The 17,001-nt window shown below is 45.1% G+C and overlaps 1 protein-coding gene across 1 annotated transcript in view; it reads right to left on the bottom strand.

The window, feature by feature from the left end:
* TFAP2D (transcription factor AP-2 delta) overlaps positions 1–16,733 on the bottom strand; it is a 55,594-nt gene extending 38,861 nt beyond the window's left edge. Inside the window, exons 1-5 of the mRNA XM_003404442.3 lie at positions 16,422–16,733; positions 14,885–15,382; positions 11,371–11,431; positions 1,068–1,233; positions 784–902 (exon numbers count right to left, since the gene is read on the bottom strand). Of these exons, the coding sequence (XP_003404490.1) occupies positions 784–902; positions 1,068–1,233; positions 11,371–11,431; positions 14,885–15,382; positions 16,422–16,460 (883 nt within the window). The 5' untranslated portion in view covers positions 16,461–16,733. The remainder of the gene's footprint in view (positions 1–783; positions 903–1,067; positions 1,234–11,370; positions 11,432–14,884; positions 15,383–16,421) is intronic.
* Between the last annotated feature and the right edge of the window lie 268 nt (positions 16,734–17,001).

Genomic DNA, 17,001 nt, shown 5'->3' with positions numbered 1-17,001 from the left:
CTGCACCCTATAAGCTCCTCATAAAGGGATTCTTACTTATCCTGTAGATCATAGTTTACTGAATTATAATGAGCTTAACCAGACTTACCTGAACTTTAAAATAAACAATGATAAAAATGACAATACCGTGACCAGTTTTTTGTTGCTGTTATTTAGGGAAAACTTTATCAAGTACATAAATCTTCCACTGCCATCTCCTTCCCTACTATTGTTAAGATTAGTAAATTATGGGACATTTTATCAATTATCTAAGCCTTACATTGTCTAATTTAATCACTATACCAAACAAAACCATACCGATGGCCAAAAAGTTGATTCCAACTTATAGTGACCCTCTAGGGCAGAGTAGAACCGCCCCATAGGGTTTCTAAGGAGTGCCTGGTGGATTCAAACTGCTGACCTTTTGGTTAGCAGCCATAGCTCTTAACCACTACGCCACCAGGGTTTCAAATTTAATCACTATAAAAACCAAACCAAACCCAGTGCCATCGAGTTGATTCTGACTCATAGCAACCCCATAGGACAGAGTAGAACTGCCCCACAGATTTTCCAAGGAGCGCCTGGTGGATTCGAAATGCCGACCCTTTGGTTAGCAGCTGTAGCACTTAACCACTATGCCACCAGGGTTTCCTTAATCGCTATAGTTAATTGATAAATCCCGCAGTACTTCCTAACTGACCTGCTTAATAGCATAGACAAAAATAAAACAGCATAATCTCACAAACCTGAGCTTCAAAGAATTGCCAACCCTTAGTTATTACTTTGCAGAGCTGAAAGTCATACCTTCGACTAAGGAAGTGAGGAGGGTCACGTTAGCTGCTTTCCGTCTTCCAGCTGGCAAGTTCAAGCCCAACCTATCCAGTTTTTCTCTCAGGCATCGGCCCCCATTCTTGGATTTTGCTCTGTCCAAAAACAAATAAAAACTGTGATTTGAAAGTTCACATTCTGAAGAAAATCATGAGAACACTTAACCACACAGGGAATTCCACATAGCATGGAACAAACACATAAGGGCTGTGTACTGATACAGTCAGAAGACCCACAGTGCCAGAAAACAACTTTCTTACCGTCTCAAAATGCCTCCCAAGAGTGAAGCATTGAGGCATTCAGGTGGTGAGAGACGTCTCTTTACCTCAGCAATGGTCACCTTGTATTTGGAAGTAGAACTGAGAAGGGACAAACGACCAGGGACAGAGCAAAACAAGTCTGTGGGGTTGACCACACAGGTGCCACCTTGGAAGGAAAAAGCATAAACGTATTAGTGACAATGAGAGAAGATAAATTCATGAGACATAGTTAATATCAAGGTGCCTCCCAGATTTGGGGACACATGACAACAGCAGCACTTATACATGACTGGATCTGCTCAGAAAGCTGCTCTTAAGATGATCCTTTCAAATAACACACAGGGTTTTGTCTTTCCAATATCACACAGAAAATGTTTATGAGGAGATAATTGTAATTTTACAGAAAATTGGCATTCCATAGAGTGTTTAAAAAAAAAAAAAGTTGCCATCTAGTCGATTCCACCTGATAGCAACCCTATAGGACAGAGCAGAACTGCCTTATTGGATTTCCAAGGAGTGGCTGGTGGATTCAAACTGCCAACCTTTTGGTTAGCAGCCGTAGCTCACTGTAGCTCTTAACCACTTTGCCACCAAGGCTACTCAGAGTGTTAGCAGGCCCCAAAACCCAAACAAAAACAAAACCTATTGTATTCAAGCCAGTCCTGACTTATAGTGATCCTGTAGGACAGAGTAGAACTGTCCCAAAGGATTTTCCAAAACTGTAATCTTTACGGAAGCAGACTGCCACGTCTTTCTTGTGCGGAGCGACTCGTGGGCTCAAACCACTGACCTTTCGGTTATCAGCCTAGCGCTTCACCACTGTGCCATCAGGGCTCCTTTAGGAGGCTCGCCAATGTCAATTTCTACATCATCCACATCAAGAAATACTTTAATTAAAAACCCCAAACTTCCCCAGTTAACACAACAAAGGTTAGATATGATGGATAGATACCCATACCCACACAACAGGTAAATATTTTTTACCCACAATTTACTAAATAGATCAAAGTTTTAAGGGCCCTTTACCAAAATGTTTGAGAACTGCCATCCCTTTTCCCTTAATCATCTATCAACTAAAGGCACCACACTCACACAATCAATACCCAGACACCACTAAACATCATTTTCCCATTACCAGAAGCTTCTGGAAGTTCAGGCAAGTAGTCCTTGCTGGGACTCCTAGAGTGGAAGCCTTCTGTCTCTGAGGTCCAGAAAGCCCCTTGAGCTTTTATATTGCCCAGGAACAATGGAGTGTAATCCCTACCCTGAGGTAGCCAATGACTGAAGTGAACAAGAAGATCTAAGGGTGATCACTGGGAGGGAGAATGTCCTGCTGCCCAATTCCTCCCTCACCGCAAAAACCCTGAGCCCATGTGCCTGCTGCTAACTTGGTGGCCATGGAACCCTGAGATCCAAGGCTGCTTCAACAGGCATCAAGAAATATGAGGACAGAGTTTTTGTGGGTCCAGTGGCAAGTTCAAATGCAAAGTTTGCTCTTCTATTCATACATTTGATTTTATAAGTTAAGGGTGATCTGAAGACCTACCTTCAGAAAAGGGTGAAGTTACGTGAGGGAAAAGAGAAAATAAGTAGGTGGGGGAAGACAAATGGGCAAGAGAGTGTTATCTAAAACCTTTCTCCCTTAAAGTATGGTCTTCAACTGGCAGCATCTGCATCTCCTAGGAACTTGTTAGAAATATAAGATCTCCCAGCCAAACCTCAAACCTTCAGAGTTAGAATTTGCATTTTTAAGAAGACCCTCAGGTGATTCATGTGCACATTAAAGTTTGAGACGTTCTGGTCTAGGACTCACCACTGGCCTCCCAGGTAGCTCCTTCCCTCCTTTGCTGACAGGTTCAGATGGAATGATATGTCAGTGGGACCTCTGCCATTCCTTTGAGTGTGTTCTCTGGGCACAGTAGCTAAGAAATCTTGGAAGATGTTTTAAATGGCAAAGGGGTCCTGGGCCTGGGCAGAGAGAACATGTTAACCTTGCCTCATTCTTAAAGTGTTTCTACCCCTGGATTTTCTGGAATTCCTCCTGGCGTCACCCAAGTTTCCCATGGAAGTGCTGGGAACCCAGGTCTTCCTCCCTAAACATTCTGAAGCCCAGGATGACCCCAAGTGCCTGAAAAACAGGAGAGAGAATAGAGGGAATATCAGAGCAGTCAGCTCTCTCTAGGTTAGAAGATGGGTCCTGCATACTTTAGCCAGATTCCTGATGCTAGTGCCTGGAAACATGCCCTGACTTTGAAATCTGAGAGGTCATAATCTCAATTGTCAGATTGAAACCGTTTTCTTGGCTTGAAACTTGTAGCCAACATTATCATGCATGGACAACCGTGCAAATGTCTGCCTGGGGAGCTGGAAACACAAAGTTACCTGTGCTTCCCCACCTCGCATTCCCAGAGAGAATTTTAAACAGCCAACAAAAAAGTGTTCCAAGATCCCTGTGCCTGAGGCGACCATTCCACTTTTGCTGATAACCTCAGTCAGGATCTATAGGTGAGAAGTGAATTTTAAAAAATAACTGTTAAGTAACTTCTTAGAAGATAGATGAGCAGGAAAGCATGCTAGATGTCAATGAATCTGGGTTTTAAAGTGAGACTGTTGGATCATGACCCTGATTATTTTAGGATTTAGGTCACTGTTAGGTCAGCCTGTAGCAAGAATATTAGACAAGAAAATCATAAGGTCTACATCCAAAAATCACACAGCTTTCTCCTGAAATGGGGCTTCTACCCACATTTTCTATGAGTCATAGCAAACTTATATTCTTACATAATGCACTCCTCACCCCCCACACACTAGCAAGTACATAATCGGGGACACTAGGAATCTTACCCAATGGGTCTTAGGTTCATTAGGAGTGAGAGAAGAACTCTTTTGAGTACTTATATGTATTATTTTTCTGGCTGGTAAAGGAAAGCTGGCCCCGGGTGGTGTAAACCATTAAGAACTCTGCTGCTAACAGAAAGGTTGGTGGTTCAGGTTGGAGGTTCGAGTTCACTCAAAGGTACCTCAGAAGAAAGACGTGTTGATCTAATTCTGAAAAATCAACCACTGAAAACCCTACAGAGCACAGTTCTACTCTGAGACTCATGGGTTGCCGTGAGTCAGAATCGACTTGTCAGCAACTGCTTTGGTTTTGAAAGGAAAGGCAGGACACAATTTTATACCTTTCCTACATGTATTAATCTTCAGCAGGTTAAAAACCTAATTTAGAGAGATGCAGATTATTATTTTTGTAAAATAAGGAGCTAAATCAGTCTCTCCCTGTTTCCATTGGAAAACTGCTCCTTTTTGGCAGACTGAACCCCATCTGCCAAAAGCCAGCTGCTCCCAGGGAAACCATGGAGTCTGCTACCTCACCACTTGCAACTCCCTGGGCCCTTGGCCTTTCTTTCCTGTGTCCAGGTTGGGCTTCTGGCTAATGCTCAAATGGGTATTTACCAGGTAAGTTACACAGGCTGCATATTAAGAGTATACTTTATGCACATACAAATTGCCGGGAGGATTTATTTTGTATTCAGAATTAGCCATCAACTCTAGAGGCTTTTATTTTTTTATGTCACAGCATCTTTAAAGGGAATTTCTGTTGCTTTGATACTTGGCATTGCTGCAGCCTTGGGGAACTCTCTCATCCTGGCTAAAGATTTGGCAACTTGTAGAGTACACAGCAACATGGGGGAACCTGGTATCTCTCTTCCCAGTGGCTTATTTTTGGGGGGAGATAAAAGGGTAATAGGTCAACATAACCAGAATTTTGCATTTGGAATAAAGGGGGCAGGACTTCTTTAAGGGGCTCTAGATCACAGATGGCAATGAAGAGATCTCAAAGATAGTTATAAAACAGCCAGCCACACTGGCCTGTTACAGTATTCATCCCTGTGTTTCTAGTTGCAGTTCCTCATGGCTCCTGTGAGGCATTTCAGCTCTCAGTGAGAGTGTGATACTCATTCTTGACTCAGCATTCCAGTTAGGGGTGTGTCTGGTTGCACAGCCAGCGGCCTTATGCAGAACTGTTTTAGAGTTTATCTGTTTCCCATTCCTAGTATTTCCCATGCCATGGAGGTCACTATTTTAAAGTTAGAATTTGGAGATATTTCCAGTGATGCTGCAAACCCAGGTGGGTAGCTACGGTAACAATGAAAAATATGAGGGCTAGCTTCCCAAGGCCACTTGCGTAGGACATAAAAACGCGTTGCCGTGGAGTCTTCAACTCACAGCGACTCTAGAGGACAGATTAAAACTGCCCCATAGGGTTTACAAGGCAGTAATCTTTACGGAGGTCAACTGCCACATCTTTCTCCCGCTGAGCTTTGCGTTAGCAGCCTAGCGCTTAAACACCGCGCAACAGGGACTCTTACTGTATAGGAGATAGCGATAATAGAGGCAAGTTTGTTGTAGCTGCAGGAAGAAGTCAGCCAAAGACTTATAGTGGGCGTGACACATCTAGGCGCAAATGCATAGATGCAGATCCTCCAGCTGCCAGATCTTGTTAGATCCTATGCGGGAAGAAGCAGCAAGGGTTGGGGCTGCTCTCTTCTTGGTGTAGCTGGGGATTTCTAGTTCTATGTCTGCAGGCACCGTATGGGTAGTGGAAATAGTTTTGGGCCACAGATAAGAACTTGACCCACTAGCGACCTTGGCGAATCTCTTCACTCCTTTGGGCCTCAGCCTGTACATCTGAAAAATGGGCATGCTCAGACCTGCTCTACTTATTTTCCCAGCTTGTGAGGAAGCGCAACGGCGAATGGACGCATGCGTGCTCAGCCACCTGGAAAAGGCCACCCAACCCCGCCATTGTGTCGAACAAGTACTACGTCGCCGGGTGCGAGCTGTGGGGCGCGGCAAGATCCCCACCAACCATTTGCACTGCATGAGATCGGAAAGCCCAGCACGGACTCTGAGCGCGCTTTTCCTCCTCTCATCCCGGGCAGTTAGGGCAGAGGAAAGGACCGGGGTTGTTTCGGAGGAGCCGATGCTCCGCCGACGCCCTTAAAGCTGCCTCAGAGTCAGTCGCCCCCTCTCCACGCCTCCCCCCCTTCTAACAACAGTCCCTGGCCTAGCAGGAGGCCTGGCGTGCGCTCCAGGAGCGATCAATACTTCCTGGCCGGCTTCCGGGCGCGCTGGGCCTGTGCGCGCAGCCTCTCCAAAGCCTCAGAGCCTCCCCACTCGCCGCGGCATCGGTGTTGACATAATTAGACGAAATCTTGAGAGCAAAATAAATGTTCTGTTCGCCTTACAGCCAAACAGATGTTTACAATTCAAATGAAAGAAATACAAACGGCAGGGATTTTTTTTCTCCTCTTCTTCATCTCCAGTGATCGCTCGTTTTTCCTGACACATTAAAAATGTGTAAGCGATTACGAGAGCTTCCTGTCCCTGTTAGTTCTGCGGTTGCGTTTCTGCGAGATGAGATTGTGGGGTACGATCATTGTCGGCTGCTTCCCCTCTAGCCTCCCAGTCTTCCTCCCCTCCCCCGCGCCGCCACCCGCCTTCCCCCGACGGCAGCAGATAGTCATTGTAATCAAACAGGAACGGGGGAAAAGTGGTGGGGACTTAATTGCAATCTGATGATGTGTCAGCAATGAATTGCGCTGTTTGGGAAAGGATATACCATTACAGGTATAACTGGATTACCAAGGCGGAATGCACTCCTCCAGGCGCCGATTCCAGGCAGAACAAAAGAAAGGGAGGTCCGCATAGGGAGACCGGCTGGTTTAATGTGGCGGTGGGTCTGTAATGTGTGTGTTTGGGGGGGAGGGGGCGGTTAATCTCCATTCCCTAATGTAGAGAGTACTTAGGCCTTTGGTGATTTTTCAAAGCAATAAAGAAATGAGAGAGAAGGCTGTAGGCATGGAAAAGCAGCAACGGGCTTCACCCTCCTGTCCCCCACTCAAGATGTGCAATAAACCATGCCTCTAGAGCCTTTGGCGTACGCATTTTAGGCTTCATATACTGGAGACCGAATTTCTAATCTACAGCATCTGCAGCTGGAAACCAGTGAAGGAGAGCCTCCAGGTAGATTTCTGGCTCTAGTTTATTCACAATGGATGCACTGTAGAGAAGAGTTTTGGAGAGCTGGAGTAGACAGAGGTTTCCTGCAGTCTCTCTCTAATCCCGGGGCACTGACAAAGGAAGAGGAACGAGACTTCCCACTTCCCTCAACTCTTGCTCCTCCCTAGAGCGGCTAAAAGAGGAAAAGCTTTCTCTAACCCGGATTCCAAGGCTCAGGGCCCTCGGGAAACCCGATGGAGCAGGGGGGAGGCCACCGTCTGCCTAAGCAGCCATCAGGGCCGCAGAAAGAAAGAGCGCCCAGCTCCGTCCACCCTGTTATTGGTGGACTTTGGAAGGCTGACGCTAAACTGCGTTTCGTAGAAACTTAAAAATAAATAAATCAGACCTGACAATGTTTGTACCGGAGCGTTAATGTCTTCGCTTTGGCGTGCCATTCACCTCTAAGCGATCTGACAAACTCCAGCTCTCTTAAAACGTGCAGAGTTCAGATCATATTAATTCTCCAAAAATGTTTTGATCCAAAGTAGTTTGTATTTTGTGTAGCCACGGGCAATCAGGAAAGGGCTCCTGCCTGCCGGTGGCCGGGTCTGCTCCCTCTCCGCGTGGCCCAGAGGCTAGGGCGGTATTTAAGCTTCTGAAATTAGCCTGGGGCTGGAAGGCAGAGTGATCACAAAGCGAAACAAGGGCGCTTCCCCGCTTCACTTTTTTTTCATTCTTCCTTTTTTTTTTTTTTGAGTTTGCTATCCTGATTTCACAAAAAAGACCAGGGCCAAAATGTCACTTTCCACCCAAATATGAAAGGACCGGATCTTTTCTTCTCACCTCTGTCCTCTTCTGAAGGCCACAACCCCCTGCGATTTGAATCTGGATTCATTCATTATGAGCTTCATCACCATCATCATCATCATCATCATCATTATTCTCCTCTTATTAGATACTCAGCCAAAAATGAAAGAGACCGGCATCTGACAAAGGGGATGGGGCCATGAGGGAGCCCCAGAAGATTGATAGGGAAAAAAAGAGTGGGTTTTCCTTTCTTTTTTCTTTTTTTAATGATTAAAAACACAGACGACTCCTGTAAATAGAAGCCTCATTTCTTCAAGAGATGCCTTTTGAAACCCGGTATCTGAATATTCAACGAAGGCAAAGCTCCACTCTGTACGTACAACATTAATATGATCTCTGCAGAATTTGCTACTCAGAGATATTAACATATCAAAGCTGACGCCCGAGGCGAGAGAAGCTATCGATACGCCAGCTCAGGGTAAAGTAAAGATTATTGGTTCTGATGGTTGGAGTGGCGGAGCTGCGGGCGCAATCGCGCACACCATTAACCGACCGTGAGCGCGCAGGGAGCCGAGCCTCCGAGGCGGAGGCAAATATTTTATCTAGGTAGTAATTACCTCTCCGCTACCCCCTCTTCGGCTCATTCTACGGCGATTCTGCTTCCATAAAAAGCAAAAACACTATAATTACCACTTACCAAAATGAGTCAAGGAAATGACATTTTGTACATAGCAAGTAGAAGTGACCAAAGTTAAGAACAACGCTGACTCCAGTTCCCTACCCCACTGAAAACCAGAACAGCCTCGCCCTAGTGAACTAAAGCGGGGCGTTTAGGGATCTTTCTCTAAGAAGAACGTTCACGGGGTCTTCAAAAGTGAAATCAGTCCCCTACCCCCCACTATAAACTCTGGACATTATTAGAAATGTAAGCTGATCCAGGAGCTAACTAGGGATGGGAAACTGGTGAAAAGTTGTGTTTTATAAGAAACCCTGTTTCATGTGGAGAGTCACCTGTGAAACGTGGACTAGAGGAGAAACACAGTCCCATCTCAGCTATTACACAGTATTGGGTTGTGTGAAAGATGGTGGTAGGGAAAAGCACTTGGGTTGATGTCCCCCTTCAGGTTTTTGACGAACAAAGGTGATCTGAGCTATTGATATTAAGAGTCCTGCGCACTACGGTGACCATAGAAAGAAGGTGCTTCAAAAAACAGGGAATCCTGAGATGAGGGCTGAGCAGATTAATAGGCTATACCCTCGTTTTAATGCAAGATTTCCTTGCAATCCTTGCTAACCATTTGTAAATTGTCATGAACATGAATCTTTTTCAGAGTAAGCAGACACCCTACTCCTTCCAGCTCAAACGGGTTAATTAGCCTTTCTCTGCGGCAGGTGAAAATGGAATAAACTTTGAACAGCTAAAGTCCGAATTCTTTTTCCGTTGGTGGATGAGGGTCTAGTCAAACAATACAGACATAAATCCCAGGTTACACCCCCTTTCTCTTTGGAGCCATGCCGTTTCCTAAAACATTAATACTTAGTTCAAAAAGAGCAGACTCAATGACGCTTTTTAGGTGAAGCGAATAGATACCGAATTCCACGGGAACAATATACGTTATCTAAAGTGGATCATTTCAGTAGCTCTAGTGGGGTGGGGTCGCAGCGCCCACCTTGTAGAGACCAAGAGCACTGGCCTTTCTCAGGAGAGTGATGAGGCCTTAAATCTGTCTTCGGAAATTCAACTGGTTCTGCAGCGGCCTCCCCTCCAGCTCCCGCCTTCCGCCTCGCATAATTCCCACCCTTTGTCAGCTATTGTGTGAACGAACGCAATTTGCAAACATTCGAGAAGGTGATCTTCCATCCAGTAGAGAACTGAACGTAAAGACTGCAGTAGCAGGAGCGGAATTGTGGGAGGAGCGGGCTTAGGGCGCTAATTAGTGGCGCTGTCCTTCAGCACCACCAGCATCTTCTCGATGCGCCCTGAAGTGCTCTGCCTAACCTTTTGTGTTATCGCCATTATAGACCCGGATCAGCAAGCCTCACCCAACCCCTCTTTCATTGTATATTTTTCTACTCCTCACCAGCAGTGCGTTAGTTTTATTTCCATTTTCACCAGCCTTGGGCCTATTTCATGTCATTTCAATATGGTTGAGTATTGGCCTTGCAGAAAAGTTTAAAATTGCTGCCTCTTCCTCCTTTTAACACTTGAAAAGTAATACCAGTATTTTTGTTTTGTTTTTTTAATAGTTATCAAAAGTCTGTGGGGGAGAACAACAGAATTGAAGAGCTATTTTAAATTTAGTGGAAGTTCCAAATATCCACTATGAGAGTAGCCACACTATTTGTGTTCTTTCCCCTTCAATTCAAATGGAATTTAATATTGGACATTAGCTTGTGAAACCTGCAGTTTAAACATGAGGATCCACTACTTTGTACCAATACATTTCTCTCTGTGGAAAAATATTGGAATCCTTCAAGAAGCTTGATAGGTTTGGAGAGGGATGGAAGGATATTTATTTGGTGCCATCGCAAGTGACTCAGTCTTCAGTGGCCTGGTTACTAAAGACAACTGTGGCCCTGGAGCTGCAATTAGTCTTGGTGAATAAGGCACATCTTATTAATTCATATGAAGTTGGAATAACGGCTGGTCCGCCTTGCCTTGTGTGTTCCTCAGGTTACCCAAATTGCTAGGAAAATAAGCTTCAGAGACTCTGAGTACAGTCAAGAGAGGAAGCAAGCAAAATCTTCACTGGCTTGAGGCCCTGAGGACGTCAGAGTTCAAAAACCCTTTGTCAAAATGGAACATCTGAAATGTAGCCTTCTTCAGTGTTTAAGCCAAAATCAACAGCTCTCTACTCTCCTCTTGCCCTCCCCCCCCATTCCATATTCCATGGGTAACTCTGGATTCAGATGTTTTCCTCAACAGATGGGAACAAGAAAGCTTTATCTGGTACAGTTAACACCACCTCCTCCTCCCACCCTCCTTTAAAGAAAGAAATGTTCTGGACACTTAGAAAAATAAGGGCAGCTACAATATTGGTGTTTCATTAGCCTCCCCCGAAACCTCGATGAATTCAGTCTTTCACAGAATCCCTCTAAGCCTCAAGCTAAAACCATCACCTCAAACACCCAGGCTGTGGCTGGCACATTTAGCGCTCAATGAGAACTGAAATTCTGCTTCAGGATGTGGTATTGGGGGAAGGGGGTGTGAGAAGTTCTCCCCCCCCAACTTTGATTCTGTCACAGTGCTGTGAGGACAAGAAACCTTTCCTGTCAGGAATCTTTTGAGCACAGGGTGGGTTCAAGCCTCAACAGAGGAATAGGGGTTTTCAAAATGTGAGTATCCCTTAAGGGACAAGAATGTCACAGACCAAGAGTCATTGTTTTCTTAATCATCATACGTGGGATATGAAGTTTAAAAGCATCAACGGATCCTCAAAATTAAGCAACAGATGAAAAAAGAATATTTAGGGTAATGCATTTTGTTACTTACCTCTTCTTATCACCCCACCTTGGCCATTGAGAACAAGCCCACACTGGGCTTCCACAGAGCCCTTAAATAAAAGAAAAAGAAATACAATCACTCATATAGATACTAACAGGTCTACCCACTTGAGTAAAGACTTTGAATCTGCCCCATCCCCGAAACCCATCTCAGTAGACATTTAAAAGCAACCATGGAGCAGCAGCAAGGTTGTCAGCAAACATGATCTTAAGAAAAAAATTGTGAGAAAAACCACAACCTAAAAGTTGTATAAATCTTAAGGTGTACATTTTACAGCACCATGCAATATTACACTTCAAAGAGCCTGAGTGCCTTTCATCTTGGCACAGAGAAGTGAGAAACCTTTGAGTCCCCATCAAGGTATATAACATATACACAGACGGTATATACTCTGCAGTTGCTGTGCGGACCAAATTACACCTTGAGTGTTATGTTCTGGGAATGTGGGCTTCTTGGGAGCTCAGAGGAGCCATTTCATGTGCAGGGTTCAATATATCTTATGGAGGTTCTCTTTTACCCCAGATGTGTGAAAACCCTATAATGCTACCCAAAATGGGCCTTGTAGAGGAAACACCCTTAGGTTCATTCACTGCAGGTCTTCAGGCTTCTAATGGATTGATGAATCATTTGAGCTGGAAAGGAGGAAAAGGTTTGCTGATTTTTGATTAAGAAAAATAAAAATTTCTTTTTCTGTCTTTTTTTTTTTTTTTTTTTTTTTGCCAAATGAAAATGTGTTAAAGGCTCATTTTCCTTTACAAACAAACGAGGTATTGGACTTGAAAGAGGCCTTGAAGGGTGTTAACCTACCCAACAGCCCGTGAAGAGTTAAGTAAATGCGGAGAGAGTCGGTGCATAATAAAAACCCACTTTACAAAACAACCTTTACAGCCCTGGCTCCTTTTTTGCCTCCCCATTTTCACCATATTGAGGCAGGCCTGTAAGACCCCCCTTTTCAACCTACTCACGAGTTCTTTCTTATTTTAAATGTTCTGCCTTAAAGTGATTATCAAATCAATATGAAAAAAGAAAAAAAACTTGGAGACTAAGCATAAATTAAAGCAGTGATGGGAAAAGGTGTGACAGTTTCCTTTGTTGGCCATAGCAAATCTTTTTAGGGGACTCAAAGATGGAACTGAAGCCACAAGACTGTTTGCATCTGTTAGGCAGACTTAGACCGCCCTCCAAACCATTGGACTTTCACTTAAAATTCTGTGCAGGGAAAAGTATATTTACATTTGTTGCATTTGAAATGAGGCATATGCTGATGAATGTTTTAAAAAGGAAGAAATAAAAGGAGAGAGACTGGTTTCTCCCACACAACCCCTCCCCATTTTTCTTTTTAAAAGTCGCTATGACTCCTTCACTTTCTTTTGCATTCTGCCAACTAAGTCCAAGAAGAGTGGAAGAAAATAACGTCCCTGGTTTTCAAATATATCTGTGGGTAAATTTACAAATATAGATATATATATATCCACACTCTAGCTCTTCTAGTATCTTGGAGTAGTCCCCTCAGTATGAGTATTAAATGGAAGAAAAGGAGGTTAAGAATATAAAGAGGAAATAGACTGGAGAAAAGGCTTCAATATATCTGAAATGTACAAGGTAAAGAGCCTTAAGGCTCTCCAAGGCAGTGCAGCGCTTTCCCTCCCACTCTTGGGCGCACCGTTAAGATGTTTATTTTCTCAGAAGAAACGAATCTGGCTCTCTTCACTTAACAAACTTTTCCTCCTCATAAGTAAAACATGTTGTTTGGTTGGATGACATTGCATAAATGACCAGTTGAATGGCACTAAGTCGAAAATTGGATAAACTATGGTGTCCTTTTGCACAGGATTCGCTCTTTGTCTGGTGCTTGCAAATGTTCTAATCCCCTCTTTTGAAAAATGCCCGGCTTTGTCCTTAGCACAGAAAAAAAATTTGTACAGATACAAAAAAATCAGCAGCAGACGCGGCTATAAAAAGGAGTAAATAGGTTTTAGTTGAGCTAAACATTGAATGGCAGATTTTTTCGCCTTTGAGACATAAGGGGATCCTTGAGAAAAATGTAAAAACGCCCTGAGCGTATAAAATTATTTTGTGAATAGAAATGTAGAAAGTCAAGGTTTATGAAGCCAAATATTTTTTCTACTGTGCCGATCATTCAGCTATGGCTCTTTGTTGGGACTCTAAGGGCTTTCACTTTAATTTAAAACTAATTCCTTGTTCAGAGGTAGACGAGGGAAAAAGATTTTCTGTGCGCAATAAGGGATCTCTCACGTCTCCAACTTGTGCTCTTCAAATAACTCTCCCTTCGTCTTCAGGAGTGTGCAGAAGGTAGCCAGCTTTGTGTGGACTGAAAAAGTAGAGACCCCCTCAGAGAGATGCAATTTCGGCCAAAAGAAGTTTGCACTCTGTGTCTTTTGGGTTCCTTCTTGAACACTTGTGGGCTTACTTGTTTGAAATGTGGCTATGACAATATGTCTGCATAATTATAGATTCTATTGTTGGCAACGAACATGCAAAAATGCGTTAAAAAAGAAAGTAGGAAGGATCACTTGATTTAATGGTGATCTTCACAGCATGAGTCTCATTTTCTTTTCTTTCCTTCCTTGCTTTCTTTCTCCCTTCCTCCCTTCCTTCTTCCTCCCTTCCTTATTTTCTCCCTCCTACCTTCCTTTTCTCCTTTTTCCTTCTCTTTCTCTTTTATTTCCCTCTCCTTTTTTCTAATTTCCCTCTTTAAGCAGTTGCATATTATGTAAAAGTAGTGCTCGGAGAGAAAATAAAGTGGCGAATTATCCAACTGGGTGTCAAATTTGGAGGAACTTCAATAGGCACAACCTCACACCCTGGCGAAATGCATTGTGCAGATTTTTCACTGAGGTTAATTTTTGAGGCTCTCCTTTGTGATCCTTGATGCTCCACAGCAATTTAGTACATTTGGTGAAAATTTTGGTAGCGTTCCGGTTCCCTACAATTTTCTTACCCGCACTTCCCCAAGAGCAAGCCACCCCCCAATTCATACTAAGATCCTCGTAAATTCAGTCTGGGACGCACGCCTGAAACACGCCCGCAGACTCAGTAAAGCGCGAGGACTGAGGGCGCGATTGGTCATCAACTCATCGGGTCTTAACTCTGGGTCCAGGTGGATCAACCCCAGCCTCCTTGACCTCCCCACCCCATCCCCTCAGGGACAGAAATGGGGGTTCACAAAAGGCTTCTGTGCAGACAGACCGAAGGTGGGGGCCGCAGCTAGACGACTCCCGCGCATCCAGGTGAAATGCTTCGATCCAATGAGAGGGGCAGAATGGGCTCACGCCTTCTCTAATTGTTTTGATAACTTTCCATAAGTGAGGAGTGTGCGTGTGTGTGTGTGTGTGTGCGTGTGTGTGTGTGTGTGAGAGAGAGAGAGAGAGAATGAGTGAGTGAGAGAGAGAGAGACGGTTTACAGTCAGAGCATTAATGTAGAGGGAGGGGGAGAGCGAACAGGGGAGGGGGCAGACAAATTCGCCGCATGCTTATTTACCTGCAAGTCGTCTGCTCCCGCGGCGGCCAGCCCCAGGCTGGGCCCTGGCAGGAGTCTTTGATCTGGGTGCATTCCATACTGAGAGCCATGGCTCATGAGGGACAGGTCGTGGCGGCGGTAGGCATCGAGGCAGCCCAGTTCCCGCCTCTGCTCGTCCAGGCAGGACGACTTGAGCGCCCGCGCATTGTGCAGGTTAATAAAGTCGGTGGGCTCCCCGTGGTGGATTTGCTGGTAGTACTGTTGCGAATGGTGGAGCGAGTTCAGAGAGTAGGCGTCGGGGGTGACGGCCGGGTGGCTGTGCTGAAACTCGTAATGGAAGGACTGGTGGTGGAGCGGGGTGTACTGGTGGTTAGTGGAGAAGTAGGGGGACGCAAACTCGGTGCCGGTGGTGGAGTAAGTTAAAGGAGAGGAGGAGGAATAGGCGACAGTGGAATTGGCTACGGACTCCAGACAGCCAAGCTGCATCAAACGGTAGCTGTTTGATCCGTCGTGACGTATCTGCAAGGAAGAGGGGGAAAAGGGAGAGCAGAAAAACTTGAGGTTTGTCATTTTGCAACCAAGGCGCCGCTCTCCCTGAGCCAGTAGCTTTCTCTGACTCTCCAACAAGAGCTAGCGGACAGGGTTCGGGCCGAGCAGCGGCCCCTGCGCAGCGCCTTTGCCAGAGAACCTTTGCAAGCAGGCGAACTGGGGGTAGGCGGCCGCGTCCTCACAGTTGAGAGAGAGGGGGAAAAAAAAATCCCCCACCCTATATAGGTGCGGGTGACACCACTCACACACACACAGATACACACACACACGGATACACACACAGAGATACACACACACACACTAACACACACAGCCCCTACCCAACTTGCGCAAGGAGCTGGGCGTTGGTAGTCAGGTTTGCAACTGGCTGTGGGACGGCGGGGAGAAGAACCAGAGCGTTCACACGCACCTAGCGCCCGCCAGCGCCTCGCCACTCCCAACCAGATCCCCACCCGAAGATTCCGCGACTGTCAATGCCGAGGTGCCGGCCCGAGCTGCTCAAAAATCCCTGTCCATGTATATATAAAATATCAGTTTGTACAAATCGCTCAACTTGCTCATTTCCTTGGCCACGTAGGGGAGGAGGCCACCCCCCCCCGCTTCCCTTTTCTTGAATAAGCCCATTCCAAAAGGGGTGCGTTGTTCCCCACCCCCCTTGTCCACCTACCGCCCCCCATCCTTTCCTTTCCTTTGCCTTCCTGAGTATCTTTTCCCCGTCTCTATCTCTTCTTTCTCCTCACCCCCCTCCCTTTCTTTATTATTAGGATTATGTTTTTCCCCCCTCATTATGGCAAATGTTTCTTAGCGCGGCAGAGAGTTGTCCTTCCTGGCGACAGATGTCATAACGAACTTTCTCCCCTTTCCTTCCTTAACTTCCCCTGAAAGCCAGATTATAATTAAACGTAACGGTCCAATATAGATTAGAGACGGGGGAAGCTGCCACCGCCGCCACTACCGCCGCCGCCACACTCACGCGCGCTCAAAAAAAAAAAAAAAAAAGTAATAATACCTCGGCATCGTGGACTAGTCCCGGAAAGGTAGTTGACATGTTGGGTTTCTCCGAAAGCTTACGATGCAATTTCCCCCTCCAAAAAAAGAATCGGGAAAAAAATCCAAACTTCTTGTATTTTCCAATTTTTTTAAGGAAAAAAAAATGTTCTACAGATAGAGATCTAAATTGTAATGGCTCTGCCCGGATCAGATAGCTCCTTGCCTCGTACCCACTTAAAAACCTGTAGGAACAAAATTTTCCCTCTGCACAAAAGCAGCTCCCTGGAACAGATTTTGTACTTGCTGAGTATTTCTTTGGCTGATGTCGTAGGTCCCTTGGTAATATAGAAGTTTTGAAAATTAAGCATCAGCACTGAGAACTGGGAGGACAATAGGCAGAAGAGATTTATCCCAGGAGACAAGGAATAAATATTGTATCTTCGCCTAATAAGGAACTGGAGGTTCTTTCAACATTTTTATCCATTTTTTCCAACCTTTATCACGCTTTTCTATACCGACTGAGGTGGAGACTCCTCTCCGCAGAGAGCATTTGCACACATTTTATTGTGAAGATAGAGATCTAGCCCAGATATGTGTAT

The sequence above is a fragment of the Loxodonta africana genome, chromosome 1 (assembly GCF_030014295.1).
Source record: "Loxodonta africana isolate mLoxAfr1 chromosome 1, mLoxAfr1.hap2, whole genome shotgun sequence".
Taxonomy (NCBI): domain Eukaryota; kingdom Metazoa; phylum Chordata; class Mammalia; order Proboscidea; family Elephantidae; genus Loxodonta; species Loxodonta africana.
Note: the sequence above shows the minus strand (reverse complement) of the source record. Positions and strands in the feature narration are given on the sequence as shown.